This window comes from Myotis davidii, unplaced genomic scaffold (assembly GCF_000327345.1).
Source record: "Myotis davidii unplaced genomic scaffold, ASM32734v1 scaffold38, whole genome shotgun sequence".
NCBI lineage: Eukaryota > Metazoa > Chordata > Mammalia > Chiroptera > Vespertilionidae > Myotis > Myotis davidii.
Window position 1 is genome coordinate 6,266,391 of NW_006291383.1, and position 17,622 is coordinate 6,284,012.

At 51.6% G+C, this 17,622-nt stretch overlaps 2 protein-coding genes across 2 annotated transcripts in view; both read left to right on the forward strand.

The window, feature by feature from the left end:
• The first annotated feature begins 9,940 nt into the window (after positions 1-9,940).
• Positions 9,941-15,313, forward strand: FAM83C (family with sequence similarity 83 member C). The gene is made up of 4 exons (XM_006764564.2): positions 9,941-10,681; positions 12,697-12,864; positions 13,084-13,208; positions 13,714-15,313. The coding sequence occupies exons 1-4, from the start codon at positions 9,986-9,988 to the stop codon at positions 15,143-15,145; spliced, it is 2,421 nt and encodes an 806-aa protein (XP_006764627.2). The 5' UTR covers positions 9,941-9,985; the 3' UTR covers positions 15,146-15,313.
• Positions 15,314-17,352: 2,039 nt separating this feature from the next.
• EIF6 (eukaryotic translation initiation factor 6) overlaps positions 17,353-17,622 on the forward strand; it is a 7,091-nt gene continuing 6,821 nt past the window's right edge. The window contains exon 1 of the mRNA XM_006764622.2: positions 17,353-17,424. Within this exon, the coding sequence (XP_006764685.1) occupies positions 17,353-17,424 (72 nt within the window). The remainder of the gene's footprint in view (positions 17,425-17,622) is intronic.

Here is a 17,622-nt window from a genome sequence, read left to right on the forward strand (position 1 = left end):
TCATCAGAAGACCATCCTGTGTGTTTCCTCTACCTGGATCCTCTCCCTCCCTCTTCTGACCAAAGAAAGTCCATGTGCCTTCAAAGACCCCCTTCTCCTGTCCACTCCGGACGGTATCCTTCAGTGAAACTACTTTTTGCATCCCTCCTTCTATCCTGCCCTGTGAGCACTGTTTTGGGTCAGTCACCTTTATTTTTCCAGTCTCAACAGAGTGCCTGCCTCCCAGCAGGCATCAGTGTAAGCTTTGACAAATGAAAGAAGGAATGAGTGACTAACTCATCAATCATTAGCAGCACAAGCCCCCTCAAAAGCCCCTTTTTCTCAGACTAACCTACAGTTCAGCTTACTTTAACAATTCAGTATAAGCCAAGGGTACCCCTAAGTGTTTTTCTATTGTATAGTGTTATTATATAAAACAAGTGAAGGTCTTGATTTCTTGTCCTCTAGGAATAATTTTGTCATTTATCTGTACTCTGTATACTTCCAGAAAGGATCACCGCAAATCAAGAGACACAGTTATAATAAAACTGAAAAACAATTAAAACAAAGTTTAAAAGATATGATGCAAGTATTGGGAGGGAAGAAAAGGAAAATAATCATTTTAGAAAACCTCAGCTGCTAATAACCAACTTTCATATGACTTTTTGGGTAATTTGTGAAGTGTTTTTAACATATCATCTCACAGCAGTCCTAAAAATAGATATTATCCTCATCGTCTTATCCCCTTGACACAAGTGAGGAGACTAAGGCTCACAGAGGCCTGTAGGGTCATCTAGGGTAAGAAGGGGCCAAGAATGCCCCAGCCCACGTCTTCCAACCCCAGGGCCCTTACTCTCTCCCCGCTCACACTGCCTCCTGCAGGTCAGCGAGGAAATCTGCAATTGAGTATAAAATGTTGCTCTGGACTGCAATTGAGTATAAAATGTTGCTCTGGATCTTCCTGGCTGCCAAAGGCAGAAACTGGAAAGCCTTAAGATTATGTAGTTTCCATTGCCACATAAAAGGAAGTGTACTTATTCATCAGAAGAAACAGCCTGGCCGGTGTGGCTCAGAGCTTGAGTGTTGAGCTATGAACCAGGAGGTCACAACATATGCCTGGGCTGTGGGCTTGATCTCCAGTAGGGGGCTTGCTGATCAATGATTCTCTGTCATCATTGATGTTTCTATCTCTCCCTCTCCCTTCCCTGAAATCAATACAATATATATAAAAAGAAGAAACAAATGTTTCTCTAAAATCAATAATATATATATATACACACACACACACACACATATATATATATATATATATATATCCTCTCCCATTTGTTTACATATGTGTATGGCTGTTCTTATGCTGCAATAGCAGAGTTGGCTAATTGTAACAGATTGTCTGGCCTGCAAAGCCTAAGCTATTTATTACCTGGTCTTTTATAGAAAAAGTTTGCTTACCCTTACTCCGTGTTTTGTGGTGATGGTATTGACAAAAACCAAGGATCTTAGCCCTTTTCCATTTCCTTTTCACTTCCAGCAAAAAACCCATTTCCACCTGGTGGCTACAGTTGACTAAGTGATTTGCATTGTTGTTACTTGCTCTCACCATCCACATAGGCAGTGTCTCTGAGTCCACTGCAGTTGCTTCTGATTGTCCCTGTCACTGTCTGGGTTCTTATGCCGAAAGACATCCCAACTGACCTCCCTAGTTTTTGCCCAAGTCTTCAAATGGTTATTGTTTATCTGCGAGTTACCTTTTATTGCTCTTTAGAAAGCAGCCAAGATAACCAGGGTTCTCTCAAACTGGGATATACTGAATCTTATGTATTTGTTATCAAAGTAAGTGACAGTGTTTTGAATTATAAAAATGATTGCAAAGTGATTTCTGAATTATCCAACAAAGCTTGTTCTCATTCTGTAGGACCGTCTTACTAATATATTTCCTGTGTTACCTAATTAGCATGTGGTATGTATTTGTTCCTTGCTTTATTACAGAAAGTAAAAATATGAAGGAAGGGGGGGAATGTGAGAAAAGATTAAGCCAAAAGTAAGGTAGTATGCAGAGTGCATTCCATAAAGCTCATTCTAGTGACCAAATTGCCAATCATGCTTGGGCAACTACCGTATGGGGGACATAATTTTTGGTACAAATTATCTAAAGGCCAATGACAGTACACGAATTTCGTGCACCGGGCCCCTAGTATATATATAAATGTTTCTCTGAAATCGATAAAAATATGTATAAAAAAAGGAGAAACAAATGTTTCCCTTACTGAGAAGAATGTCTTTAGCGGTTGTAAATGAGGAATACAGAACAATGTAGTGAATAAGATTTTATTTTGTCTGAAATTTTAAAAATCATAAATAATTGCTATTTTATATATAAAGCTAAGATTAAAGCCCAGGCTGTAATTCAGCCAATACATTTTGCATTTCTGTTCGGTGCCAGACACTGCTTGGTATTTTCTATTGTTATCATATTCAATCCTCAGTGAGCTCTGTGAGGTAAGTGTTACTAAGCTTGAGTTACTGCTGAGCGAAACTGAAGCACAGGGAGGCCCAAATTGGTCCTGCATGCAGACTGGGCTGGTTCTGACACCCAGGTCCAATGCTTCAGTGCTAGAGAAGGAGTACTAGATGGAGGAAGGGTCAGTTGTACTACAATTAAAAAAGTAAAAGGAAACCTAAAGCAACATTCCAGCGACGTGTGTGGACACACAGACATGCTAACAGGAAAAATCAACGGAGGGTTAGAAGTCAGAAATGCCTTGAAGAGAATCAGGACACACGGATGGGTAAGGTTTAGATAAGTGACAAGAAAAACTGGAAGTGAGGAGCTGCCTATGGAAGGCACAGAACTTAAGTGGGCCTTGAACTCAAGTGGACCAACTAAGTTGGTTGCTAAGGGAAGAAAAGGTTGCAAAAACCCAGGTGGGGCATGGGTGGGGGTAATCTGGGTTATGCTGCATCTGACAGGCAACAGGGAACCACCTGTGTTCTTGGAAAGGCCTGGCCTGATGGGAGCAAAGATACAGAGCAGCGCACAGGGTGGCTTGGTGCAGTCCCGGTGGGATTCCAGGCATCTAGGCTTGAGGGCCTGGGAGTGACTGTAGGGATTCAAAAGGAAGTTCAAACCCCAGAGGGAAAAACCACAGAGCTCTCCTGGAAGCTGGGGTATGGCGATGTCAGGCAGATGAGGGTGGCTTGAAAAGAAGAATCCTCTTTTTGTTGTGGTTTTCTTTTCCCCCAAGTGCTAATTAAAGTGCCCTATGAGACCGGCCAGGGATTGTTGCCCCCACCATGCCAGAGGGGACCAGGGCCACTGAGGAGAAACCACCTACTGGTGCCAGGTGACCCTGTAAGCTGGACAGTCATGTATTCTGAGCCCAACCCCATTGCTTTTGGTGCCCTTCATTGTGTCTGCATAGGAGCTGTCTAGTGGGAGACGAGCCAACAGAGATCCCCAGGGAGGGCAGGAGCGGACCTCGGGAGGATGAGGACAGGGGCCCAGGACTGGGCTTGTCCGGTATGGAGGAGACACGGAATCTCAAAGCTGGATGAGCTCCCAGAGGTGGAGTGCAGAGGGTAGACCAAGCACTGGGAAGGGCATGGGGGAAGCCTGCTCAGGGTGTGGTAGGAAGAGCAGGACCTGGCACAGGAGGGAGAGAGTGGAGCAGAGGCCAGGGGAGAGGAGAGCTTCCAGGAGGCGGCTCTCAATGCTGCAGGAGTAAGCGGGTGAGGCGTAGGGCTTTAGACCATTTCACGAACAGGATTCTTGAGAGAGAACAGATTGCAAAGGGTTAAGGCAGAGTGTGGCAGCAGCTGTGGTGTCTTGGGAGGTGAGAAGAAATGGGAAAAAATTGGAGAGGAAGTAGGAGAGCAGGGTAAAAACGAAGGCCTTCTCAACCTAGCCTGACTGAAGGGTCCCAGGTTTGATCCCAGTCAAGGGCATATGCCCGGTTCAGGGCATGCAGGAGGCAGCCGATCAATGATTCTCTCATCATTGATGTTTCTGTCTCTCCCTCTCCGTTCCTCTCTGAAATCAATAAAATTATATTTTAAAAAACAACAAAAAACGAAGGCCTCAGCATGGGATAATTCTGAAGATGTGTGTGGGGGCAGGGAAGAGTCTAATTAAATGTACACTATTTAATGGAAAGAAACTTCCCATAAATGTTAGGTGGTGGCATTATTATTATTATTATTATTATTATTTATATCCCTCTAGAAGTGGAAGCCAGGACTTGAGAACAGGGCTGGGCTTTGGACCGAAGAAGGGAACCATTTCCTGAGACCAGAAATTGGAGGACAGAAGATGGGGGACAGGGATTTCAGAGGTGAGGGCTGAGAGAGAAGGGGCGCGCATGCTGGTCTAGGTGCCCAGGAATCGGGTTTATCTGCCATTTGTGTGAAGTGGGAAGGAAGGGAATGTGGCAGGTTTGTGGGCAGAGAACTGGACAGTCCTAAAGTGTTAGAGCTCGTTCCTTGGGAGCAACCCTGCTTTACTTGTTGCCCTGGTTCTGCCTATGTCTAACTAGCCTTCTCCCCACTCCAACCCACCATGCCTTGCCCACCCACTCCACTGGGCTCGGCCATAGGTTGGGGATAGGACAGACCTTAGTACACTGGCCATAATCCTCTACCCACTTACCCTTGCCCAGGTGTTAACTTACCATCACAACTTTTCTGGGGCTTCCAAGGGGCTTCCCTTGAGCCATGCTGGTGAGCCTGGGACCTAGACCCTGCCCAGGTCAAGGACTCCTCCCTCTACTTAGGGAAGAAAAGGTCCTGATGGTCCTGACTGGGGAATTTCCAGGAAGAGAATCTTAAAGCACTGACTGACCTGTGATGTCAAAAAGTGATAGGCCTGGCTGGCGTGGCTCAGTGGTTGAACGTTGACCTATGAATCAGGAGGTCATGGTTCGATTCCTGGTCCGGACACATGCCCTGATTGCAAGCTCGATCCCTAGTATGGGGCACACAGGAGGCAGCCAATCAATGATTCTCATCATTGATGTTTCTAACTCTTTCTCCCTCTTCCTTCCTCTCTGACGTCAATAAACGTGTGTGTGTGTGTGTGTGTGTGTGTGTGTGTGTGTGTTTAAAAAGTGATAGAATACCATGTGGGCTCTGTGGGGCATTTGGAGGCCTCTATCCCAGCCGCTTGCTTTACAGGCAGGAGCTGAGGCCCTAGAGCTCACTCGAGATTTCAGTCAGCAACCAGAACCCATGGCCTGTGCTGGGTTGCCCCTTTCCTCTTGCTTTCTCCCTGTGGCCAGAAACAGCTCCTTCAACTAGTGACCATCTGAGAAAGCCCGCCACAGGGCTGTTACCTAGCTGGGAGTGTGGAGTGGGGACATGATTCCAGAATGGGTCATGAGCTCTGAACCCCAAGCATTTGGTTTATACCTCAGCTTAATCTGTGACTTATAATTATGAGTCTGCCTTCCCCACTAAACTGAATTCCTTCAGGGCAGAGACCAAGTCTTACTCATCTTTGGAACCATAGTGCTGGCCTAAAGTAGGCATTAAATACATGCAGAGTATTCCCTGGCTGGGTCGCTCAGTTGGTTAGAGCATCATCCCAATGCACCCAGGTTGCAGATTTGATCTCTGGTCAGGGCACACACAAGAAACAGCTAGTGGGTACATACATGGGTAGAACAACAAATCAATTTCTCTCTCTCCTCTCCCTTCCTCTCTTTCAATTAAATTACATTTAACCTTCCTCTCTCCCGCTCTCAAATCAATACAAATAAGTAAATAAATGCCTGCAGGGTGGAGTGGATGGAGACGGGGAGGGAGTGGGGACTGGATCACCCACCATTGAATGAGATGATGGAGAGGGATGGAGGGAAGAATGTGAGGGAGTCACAGTGTCTACAGCCTAGACACAGACACAGCCGCCTTTCTGACGTAGAATGCCAAAAATCTCATTCCTTGGGGTCCCAAGTGCCCAAGAAAGGTGTGAATACTGGTCTGTGTATGCAAAGTGGGGAGAGGACCCTGCCTCCTGAACTGGGCTGAGAGCATCTCAGAGCCACACTCCACGGACAGCCAGGAGCCATGTTCACCTTCAGGGCCAGCCTTTGGACCAGAAGGGGCCAGAGACTGACCAGGAGGCGCCCCAGTCACTGCTTCGTTTGTCTTCGGGCCTTCACCAAGCCCCTTCCTGCTCTTTCATGGCCTGAAAAGCTCTGGAATCAGCAGGTGCTGGGCTACTGCTCCCCTCAGTCAGTCACTTGACACAGAGCAGCCTGCTTATTCCTCACAACAACCTGGTGAAGGAGGTAGCGTTGGTCCCATCTTGCAGAGTCAGCCACTGTGACTCAGAGTTGTGATTGTTCAACTCATTCGGTGCAGAGCCAGGGTGACCTCCCAGAGGCCTCTGGGGCACTCAGGGTCAGTGAGCCACACCCACCTGGGCTGTTTCTGGGAGTCTGGTGCTTTGGGCTACTCTCCCCTGGGGGACTGCTTCCACTCTAGGAGTCTTGCCAACCTCTGTGTCATCATCTTTGCACAGAGAGGCCGCACTTTAACAAGATCCTCTTCAGAGTGTGGCCCAGATGGCCTTTCTGACAGCCCTTTCCCTATACCACCGCCCCCACCTTTCTTCATTAGGCATGCCCTTGTCCCTCTACCTCCAGCCTGGAACACTCTGATTGCCATTCTGTACATCTTGAAATCATTTTCATCTTCTAATACCCACCTTTAGCCAACCTCTGGGAATCCTTACCACGTGGCCCTGTATCTCTAGATCTTAGGTTGCTTTGCCTTGATTCAAGGGAGTTGGGCACACTGGCTCCCCTACTCACCCTGGCTGCTTCTCCCCGGGAGCCTTATCTCCCCTCTCCTGGAGGTGCCACATTAAAGGTGTGTGGCAATATTGGCATCAGAGCAGCCTGCACCTGGAGGGCTGCAGCCCAGCCTCTGCTCGCACCACCCCCACAGGACAGTCACCTGCCCAGGCGCCACTCGGCTGGTTAGAGATGAGGCTAAGTGTCCCCCAGGATGTCAGAATGATGCCAAGCAGGCGCCTGACACAACCCCTGGACAGGAAAATATTTTTTTTCCTCTTAATAACAGTTATTAAGGGACCTTTGCCCAACACACTGGTCGGGGCTCAGCTATCTGTATGGTTCCCATCACCCTGGGTCCCCACCCCTAGCTGCAGGCCCATGGCCAGGATCCATCTATCTACCCTCCTGTTGCCCTTTACCCATTCAGTCCATAGGGAGGGGCCTCCATTCCGGCAGCCCTGGGGGTTTGATTTACATGCTTTCATTATCAGGATGCCAGGGATCCCTTTGGTTCAGTCTTCCCACCCCTGCCCTTCTCAGTTGAGCTACCTTGTACCAGAGTTAGGGTCCAAGCCATCACTGTCCAGACACTCATGTACACAAATAGATCTCTGCCCAGACAGGCACACCTGAGTATGTATACACAGATGCACACATAGGTAAATATACACTGACATGCAGCTAGATGCTTAAAGACCGCCAAGTAGACACACAAACATCACAGTACATACATGCACAGGTATAGTTCTGCATAGTTACATGTATATATGTTGAGTAGAACCATATAAAATTGTCAATATTAAGTGTGGGGGTTTTTTACTTACAAAAATGAAATATAATACAAATGTGGATATAGAGGGAAATACATAAAAATACAGAGTCAAATCGGTATACCTATATTCAAGCAGCATTATTTACAAAAGTCAAAGGGTAGAAATAACCCAAGTGTCCATCATTGTGTGAATGGATAAACAATGTGGTATATGCACACAGTGGAATATTATTCAGCCTTAAAAAGGAAGGGAATTCTGACCAGGCTACAACATGGATGAACCTTGAGGACATTATGCAAAGTGAAATAAGCCAGTCACAAAAGGACAAATACTGTATGATTCCACTTCCATGAGGTACCCTAGAGTAGCCAAATTCATAGAGACAGAAAGTAGAGAGGTGGCTGCCAAGGTCTGGAGAGAGGAAGAAATAGGGAGCTATTAATGGGTACAGATTTCAGTTTTGCAAGATGAAGGGAGCTCTGGAAATGGATGATGGTGATGGTTGCACAACCATGCGTATGTGCTTAATGCCACTGAACTGTAAATGGTTAAGATGCAAACTTTGTTATGTATATTTTACCACAATTAAAATAGTTTTTTTTTTTTAAAAAGAAAAGCCAAAAATATATACCATATGCATGCTGAGGGATTAACACAGGGACTCAGCAACATAGAAACGTGGCTTCCTTCCCTCCCAGGAGCACTTCTTCAACCCAGATAAGGCCCTGGCTCTCCCCTCAAATAAATCTGAGGATAAGGCCCTAATGAAGGCCTTGCCACCTCGGCTGCCCCACAGCTCATTACCTTCCCACGGCCTGACCTTGTTTACTCAACCTCCTGCCCCTCACACAGCCACTTCAGCCCCAGGGAAAGGTCTCCTTCCAGCTCCTGCTGCTCCAATTTCTGTCCCTGCCCCTGAGATGGGATGTAGTGTTCCCACATGTCAGCTCTTGGCCTAGGCTACTTTCTCCCCCCCACCCCACCCCCTGTCCCTTGCCCACTTCTAAACTCCTTAAAGACAAAGCCAGCCTCATTCGTCTTTGATCACAGGGCCCAGCTCGACACTGAGGGGGCCTAGTTCCCGCACCCCTGTGCATGTGTTGGGCCCCGTGTGGGAAACCCTGTGGACATAAAAGAACCTGAGCTCTGGGCCTGACCCCAGATCAGATAGACCAATTGCAATCAGCACCAAACAGGGTCTGCAGACATGGCATCAGGCCTCCTGGCCACCCTCATTGGACCTCACCCTCCATCGAAGGTGGTCCCTCAAGCAGGCACTACTCTGTTGTTGACCACTTCTGCTGGGCCTGGCCCCCCAACTAGCTGCCATCTGCTGACCCTGCTTCTCCAGAGCAAAGCCTCCCACCCATGCTCCTGAGGATGCTGGGACTTCGGCCCATGTTAGGAACAGAGATAAGAAACCTGCCAGCCCTGTTTGCCTCCTGACTTCGCAGTGTGTTCCCCTCCCCCCTCCCATTCTTGGAAACCTCCTTTCTTACTAACCATTTAATACTCAGCTTCTGAGGCAGGGAGGAAGGCTGTGGTCTGGTCCCCACCAGGCTGAGAGCTTCCCCGGAGTTGAGGGTGTGGGAAATGTGGCCTCTGGAACAGCATTCTTCAGGGGTGGGCTTCAGCACACTGCCCCGGATGCACCATGTCACTTTTAAAAAGGCAGACTCCAGGAGCCCACTCAGACCTTTTGAATCAGAATCTCCGGCGGGTAGAGCCTGGGGATCTGCATTTTAACACATCCTGGCTAGTCTTGGGAACTGTAGAGTGAGAGCCACCGCTCTAGCCCCTCGAGGATGGGCTGAGAGCTGGGGTGAAGGTGGGACAGGTGACTGTGATGCCACAGCTATGGAGGTGGAGAGTGGCAAGGCCACATGGGAACAAAATAAGGCCCATAGACCGGTCATGTCCTTGGCAGTCCTGGGACATTCCCTTCAGCTCTTATTAGGGCCTGTGTGCAGGGGTGCTCGGCTTGCAATAGCCATCAGGGTATGTTTGGGTTATGGCTAGTCTCTGAATTAGTGTTTGGATCTGTTTACATGGGATCAAAATGTGTGGTCTGCACGTCAGCCTGTAGGCTATGCGTGTCTGTCAACTCTCAGTACGTCAGTCGGCCTGCATGCGTGTGTGTTCACGTCTTTATCTTGGTGTCCTGAGTCATTCATCTGCCCGTGTGTGTGTGTGTGTGTGTGTTTGTGTGTGTGTGTGTGTCCCTGAGCAAGGGCATAATACTCCTCCAAGTGTGCTCTGGAAGGTCAGGGTTTGGAGGAAACTCACTAGGAGCTGGTGTGGATGGGGCACGTCATGCTGGGTGGGGGTGGGGGGTGCGAGTGTGCTAAGGGCCTACCACTGACGTTTTCCTGGGAGGGCAAGTCCCAACAGCAGGCCAACAGGTGAGGCTAACCCAACAGGTTCCAGAAGCCAGGGGCAATGGGGCGGAGCATAGTGCCTGACTTAGGTGGCAACGGGCTGGGGGCCCTGCCACACTGGGGCAGGCAGGCAGGCAGGCAGGCAGGCAGGCAGGAGACGCATTTGCTGCTATCTTCCTGCTGCAACCAGCGGGGTGCAGGCCATGGAGCCCACTGGAGGGTGACAGCAGCCTGGTGGGCGGGCATGTTTGGAGGCCTGGGGCCTGGGGGCCCGGGAGCACAGGGCATGGCAGGACCCCTGCGGGGCAGGGTGGAGGAACTGAAGCGGCCCTGGTGGCGGGAGAGCTCACCACTGGTGCTGCAGCACAGCGAGGCAGCCCGGCTGGCGGCCGACGCCCTCCTGGAGCGGGGTGAGGCTGCCTACCTGCGGGTCATCTCAGAGGAGCAGGAACTGCCCTTCCTGAGCTCCCTGGATGTGGACTACATGACCAGCCATGTGCGTGGGGGTCCTGAGCTGGGTGAGGCCCACGGACTGGAGGCCTCAGGACCTGACCGCCTCAGCCTGCTCTCAGAAGTCACCTCGGGCACTTACTTTCCCACGGCCTCTGACATAGACCCCCCGGACCTGGACTTGGGCTGGCCTGAGATTCCACAGGCCACGGGCTTCAGCCCCACCCAGGCTGTGGTCCACTTTCAGCGGGACAAGACCAAGAACATCAAAGACCTTCTGCGTTTCCTCTTCAGCCAGGCCCGCACGGTAAGGACCTCATCTCTTCAGATACTCATTTCACAGATGTGAAAACTGAGGCCCCGGGAGGGAAGGGATGAGCCCAGGGAAACACTGCAGCTTCGGTGCAGCACCTATCAGACCACAAGCTCCTAGAGGGTGAGCTGTATTTTATTTATCTTGGTAACCCCTTGGCATTCAGGGTCATTATGGATAAGCATAGAACAAGATGGCCCTCAAGGACCCCACAAACATCCTGAAAATGCATGCAAAGTCATGCTTGTTGCAGAGAGGGATCCTTCCTGCATCTCTCTGGGGAGAGGGTGTATGGCTTTCATCAGATTCTCAAAAAAGTTTATAATCCCCAAACTAAGAATCCCAACCTTGGTGAAATGGGAGGCACCCTTTGACTTGCAGAGGAGGAAACTGAGGCCAGAGAGGGGCTGGGACATGCTCAGGAAGGTGCAGTCAGTTGGTAAAATAGAGCCCAGGGCTCAGGAAGAAGAGGAAAGGTCCTGACTCAGGTACAGCCCTGACTCCTGGCGCATGTCTCCATCCACCCCTCACCCCTGTGCACGGTACCTCCAGCTGGGCCTGCGGCAGAGGACCCCTGATTCAGGAGGCAGGGGGATGAATCACAGGGCCTAGGCAGGATTGCGGTAGGTTGGCTTCGGTGCCCTTGTCTCGGGGAGCAGCCCGGAGGGTGACTGTTGCAGACAGCAGGAGCCAGGATGCTGGGATCTCAACTGTTCACTGGGAGCCTCCCTCGCAGGCCTGCCTTTGCCCCAGGCAGGGGAGGGCCAGGTCTAATTGGCACTGGGAGTGAGGTTATTAGTGAGGTAGCTGCTGTGGTCACCCCGTCCCTTTGATCTTTCCTGCTTGTCCTTTCCCCCCTTATCCCTGGTCAGGCCTGTGCCATGTGCTGGGCATCCCCAAGCACTTTGCCTCCTCACCCCCCATCTAGACCCTTCACCTCTGGGCCAGAAGCTTCTGCTCTGGGCTGCCACTGACTCTGAGTAACTTTGGGAAGCTTCCTCTCCCTGCTACCCAAGGCCCAATGTCCTCGTTTGTTAAGGAGGCAGCGGGAAAGGGACATGTGTTGAACTTCCGTTGTGCGTTGAGTATTTTCACATTTAATTCCCCGTAACTCTGAGATGCAGCTACCATTACCTCCATTTAGCAGACGAGGAAGTCGAGGCTTCCAGAGGTGAAGCTACTCGCCCAGGGCCATATTACTAGGAGGTAGCAAAATGCAGGTATGAACCCAGGTCTGTGTGGCTCAAGCTGGAATGCTGTGCTCTGCATGTCCTCCTGTCGGCCTGTGTTGGGAGAGGAGGGTCTCCTAGCAGATCTATGAAGTGGGAGGGGGAGGAAGAGACAGTTGGGGGTTTGGTGGCGCCAGGGGTTATGCAGGGCTTCTCTGACGCAGCCCATTATATGAGGGAGGCCGCAAGCCCCAGCCCCTCAACTGAGGAGAAGACCTGGTCCCACTTGTCGTGGGTGGAGTGAGGGAACCCATGGTTGTAAGATGTTTTGCCGACCTCTGTAGCTTTATAGGGAAACTGAGGCGGGTCTGGCAAAGGACATTGAAGGCCCCAGTGCCTGGCTTAAAGCTCTGATTCTTGAGAAGGGAACCTCAGACAGACAGTCCCTGGGCCAGAGCTAGGGCTGGAGCTAGTGGGGAGAGAGTGAGGACCCAGACTGGGAACTGGGGTCTGGCTGCTGCTTCTGACTCCTTCTCCCTTCTGGGCCTTAGTTTCCCCATATGTGGAGATGTCACAGACATCTTTGAGAACCTGATGACAGATACACACTCTGTCCTCAGGAAAAAATGCACACAAAAACTTTCCTACAACGTCTGGCGGTTTAAGACAGCGAAACCTCCCTGTGTCTAAGTTAAGAGCCACGGGGCTAGGTCATGGCCAAAAGCCCTTTCAGTTCAGGTTTTCTTGCGGGGCCCGGCCTCCTGCTTTCCCATCCCGCGCTCTCTTCCTGGGACCCCGGCATTGCCTCTGGCAAGGCTGAGCTTCCCCTCTCTCCTCCAGGTGGTGGCTGCGGTGATGGACATATTCACAGACATGGAGCTCCTGTGCGACCTCATGGAGGCCTCTAGTCGGCGTGGCGTCCCTGTCTACCTGCTCCTGGCTCAGGAGCACCTGAGCCACTTCCTGGAGATGTGCTATAAGATGGACCTCAATGGGGGGCACCTGCCGGTCAGTGAGGGACAGGGGCACTCACCAGAGGTGGGATGGGGAGTCAGGGAGGGCAGAAGAGTCACTTGGGTGATTAGTGAACATTGGGGGGGGTCCATGGGAGTGGGGGACTTAGTTCCTTTAGCTGTTTAAGGTCAGAGAGACCCCAAGGGATTTAGACATGGCCTGAGTCCCATCCTCTCAAGATCACCCCCCAACCTTCATCCCCCCTTGGTTCAGAACATGCGTGTACGGAGCACATGTGGGGACACATACTGCAGCAAGGCGGGCCGCCGCTTCACGGGACAGGCCCTGGAGAAGTTCGTCATCATCGACTGTGAGCAGGTGGTGGCGGGCAGCTACAGGTGAGCGAGCGGGACCGGGGCCGAGGGGCCTGGGGCTGGGCCACTGGCTGGCAGGGCCACCTGGGATCTGGCTTTGAATTTTCATTCACTCATCCATCTCTTCCAACATGGGCTGAACAGCTGCCACCTGCCAGGCACTATGCAGGGCTCAGGGGACAGTGTGTGTGGGGGGGAGTGAAACAGCCCCAGGCTGGGCCCTGGAAGTGGTTCCTATGTGGAAGGATTACTTTAATGCTATTGGCATAGAAAATAACTATTTTACTTCGGAACTGGAGGGACTTCAGAGAACCTTGCCCCTGGTCCATTCTATAGACGGGCAAGCTGAGGCCCTGGGACGGGAAACCACGTGCCCACGTCACCAAGCCGGGCTAGGACCCATACAAACTCTGTAGTCAGAGCTCTGCCCCCTCACTTGGAGGTGGTGGTGGGGTTGTCTTTTGCTGTGACTCCTGCCTAGGCCCAGGGTTCTGCACTTTGCTTCCTGACCCTGACACTCTGCCTCCAGCTTCACCTGGCTTTGCAGCCAGGCCCACACCAGCATGGTGCTGCAGCTGCGGGGCCGCATCGTGGAAGACTTTGACCGGGAGTTCCGCTGTCTGTATGCCGAGTCACGGCCTGTGGAGGGCTTCTGCAGCGGCGAGGATCCCAGGGCACCGTGCCCTCCTCTGGCGGCCCTGGCCTTCGGGCCCAGCATCCCAAGCCGCAGGTCCTCATCGCCCTCCAGCACCAGCCTCAGCAGCATCAAGCACTCCCCTCTCATGGGCCGCTCCTCCTACCTTGCTCTACCAGGAGGCGGTGGCTGCAGTGACACAGGAATGGGGTCCTCATCCCCAGGCCCTACTTGTCGCAAAGCCAGTGGCCAGCCCTCCCTCCAACGCCAGCTGTCAGATCCTAACCATGGCTCACCGCCAGGGCCCTACAGGGCCAACCTGGGCAAGATGGGGGCGTCCCTGTGGTCCCAGTCCTCCCCTGCCCTCAACCACAGTAGCACCAGCCCCTTGACCCTGGCAGTGGGGTCACCTCTGCTTACTCGCCCACGCTCCCTCCTCCCCTTCTCCCGGGGTGTCCCAGCCCTATCTAGGCTGCCAGAGAACGGGCTCCCAGGCAGCCAGGAGCCTTGCCCCCCACGAGGTCGCTGGGGACCTGGCACAGCCCTGGAGACAGTGGAGGAGAAGAAGGTGTCTCTGAGTCAGAGCCATGGCCAACTGGATCTCCTTATCCCCTTTCCCAGAGCTCGAGAAGCAAGAGGCCCTGATCCTCGTGTTACCTCCAACTCAGACTCCCTGTGGCCTGGTGAGCAGGCCCAAAAGGACAGGAGGTTATCCCCAAACCAGAAATACAACCAGCTGGATCTCCTGCCCCAGGCCCAAGGTGCTGGGGGTGCCCCTGAGTCAGGTTCCCCCAGACCTGGCCATGGGAACCCAGAGCATAAGAGGCTGCCTCCAAACCACAGCCATGGCCAATTGGACCTCCTGCCACAGTACCCTAAGACTGGGGGCTCCAGAGGGCCCCCTGAAGCCAACTCCTCAGCCAGGGCTGGCAAGCAGGGTCCAGATGAGCGACGGCAGACCCTGGGCCACAGCCAGCTGGACCTCATCACAAAGTTTGGCCCATTCCGGGGTGAGGGGCCGGGGCCCAATAGTCTCCCTAGACCGAGCCATGCTCGCAAGCCTGGAGTGGGCTCTGCGGATGAGAAGCGGCTGACTCTGGGCCACAGCAAGCTGGACCTCATCACCAAGTACCATCAGTTGCAGGGTGCCAGGCAGGGACCTGAGCATGGCCTCCCGGGGAGACCCACAGGTGACCATTGCAATGGCAGTAGCAGTGGCCCATTTGGGGATGAGAAGCGGCTGACCCTGGGCCACAGCAAACTGGACCTCATCACTAAGTTCAACAAGTCCAAGTTCAAGCTGCTCCGAAGCCGCTTTGAGTCCTAGTCTTGCTCCCAGCAGGGACATGTCCCTCCTACACCTGCTGAGACTAGATTTGGTCAGGTTCCAGACTCTGGGGTAGACGCTCAGGCATAGGCTGCAGGGGAGGAAAGGATGCCTAGAAGCCCAGGTTAGACACCCCCTGCGCTCAGGATTCTTGCTTACACACACACACACACACACGCGCGCGCGCACATGTTTGGTGGAACGTCTGAGTCACAGTAGGGCCAGCTGTGCCATTTCTCAAGGCTCTCTCTGAGAGGACATGTCTGCTGGCTGGTTGGAGTCTTTCTAAAGGATGTGGGAGCACCTGATGCTTTTTGTTTCCAGCTGTGGGCTTTAGCCACTCTGGGACAATAGGAAGAGCACTATTTTATGCAAGCAAGCAAGCACGCGTACGCACACATGCACACATACGCAGGCATACACGCACACATACGCAGGCATACACGCACACACACACACACGCACACACACACACGCACACACGCACACACACGCACACACACACACACGCATGCACATGCACAGATGCACACACACAGGGAAATGGAACCCTCAGTTAATGTTATTTGCCACTGTGCTGGGCACTTCCCACCAGTTATGTCTCCCCTTCATCTTCACATCCTACAAGATAGACCTCTAGTAGGCAGACAATCCTAGGACCATGAGTGTTAATCTTTCCTATTTTATAAACATGGAAGCTCAGACCCAAAGAATTTGATGACTTGCTTGAAATCAGGTCGAAGTAAGTGGCGGAGGAAGGACCCAAATTTGTCTCTTACTCTTATGATTATGTTTTTGCACAGACACAACCCACAATATCAACGATTCATATGTGCGTGCCCAGGCATACTAAATATACACATCACAGTGATGCCCCAAATGCCTTCACAATATACATAGCACACTAACAGGGTTCACACGCACAAGCTGCACACCCATAAGCACAATAAATGTCATTTGACTAAATGAATGGTTACACAACATATATGCATTCAGTCACATTGTAGACCCCCCAGGATCCACAGACCATAAATATGCACACACACACACACACACACACACACACCAGAACATGCACCAACCAGTATTTTCTTGTACCTAGGCTGTGTACCCTGCCTGCTGAGCATGCTATAGGGCTGACAAATGAATTAGGATTAAATGCCTAAACCACTGGCCAGCAAGACAAGGCTGTATCTCATTAAAGGCAAACCAATGAAAGAGGTTGGTAGAGAATGAAGGACAGAGAGTGGTGGTGATGGTAGAGTGGGGAGAAAAATTTCTTAGAGGAGGCAGCCTTGAGGCAGGCCTTGAAGGATAAGGAGGATTTGGACAGATGAAGAGGGTTAGAGGGATTCCTGGTAGAGTGAACCAGGTGAAGAGCTATTAGGGAGGGGACTGAGGGAGTGGGTCTGAGATGAACTGGGAAGGATGACGAGGATATACAATGGCATGCACGCACACACACACTCACACCCACATTTTGCTGAGTGTTCCTAGAAGCACAGGCTCTGACAAGTTGTGGGTCCTTTTCCTGAGCTCACCACCTGCCCGGGACAGTGTTATATATGATACAAATCAACAAAAGCAGACATGTGATGACCGACCCAGTAGCAGGTTGGTGTGTCCATAGGAAGATGGTGTTATGGAACTGTGCCTTGGGGGCACGGGAAGGGCACCATTTAGTGCAATTATGGAGGGCTCTCTGGAGGAGTGTGGATGGCCACAGGAGGGCTGAGGGGAGGAAAAGGGCTCCAAGCACTTTCTGCCCTCACTGTCACATTCTGAGAGCTCTTGTGGTTTTTGTAGATCCTACAAAATGTGGGTCAAGTATATCCTGTCCACGAGTGCCCGTCCCTTGATCAGCACCATCTAGCCAAGGGACAGAAAGTGGCTGCCGAGTGAGTGATCAAGCCCATGCAAGGGGCACATAGTGGGAGCCAGTCAGCCCCACACCCTTTCCTACTCTGGACCCTCCCTAAGACTCTGCTTCATCCATCCTCTTCTCTCCCCAGTACCTTCTTCAGCCTGGTTTCCTCTACTTCTCTGACTGTGCCTCTTTCTCCAGCCTCTGTCCTGCTCTCACTTCTCACCTGGTCTCACCCCCATGGGTGACCTTCTCCACCCCAGGCTTCAGCTCCAAATCTCAGAGCTTCACTCTCCCCTGGGCTCCAGATCCTGCCACGACTGTCTCAGACCTCACATTCAATATGTCACCCTCCCCAGACCTCCTCTTCCTCTTCAGGCTTTATTTCAGTAAATTCTCCAACATCAACTCATCTGTGAGACATTCCCGGCTCCTCTTGTATGCCTCATCCAACCAGCCACAAGTGTTGGTCAATCGTGCCTCCTAAAATGTTCCTGGTCAATTGGGGGTGGGGTGGGTGGGGGTGGGGAAACATATGTAATACTTTCAACAATAAAGGATTATTTTTTAAAAAGTTCCTAAAGTAGCCCTAGCCGGTTTGGCTCAGTGGATA

Coding starts and splice junctions, on each gene's coding strand:
- FAM83C (XM_006764564.2), top strand. CDS start 9,986: ATGGGGCGGAGCATAGTGCCTGACTTAGGTGGCAACGGGCTGGGGGCC. Junction 10,682..12,696: donor TCTTCAGCCAGGCCCGCACG/GTAAGGACCTCA, acceptor TCTCTCCTCCAG/GTGGTGGCTGCGGTGATGGA. Junction 13,209..13,713: donor GTGGTGGCGGGCAGCTACAG/GTGAGCGAGCGG, acceptor CTCTGCCTCCAG/CTTCACCTGGCTTTGCAGCC.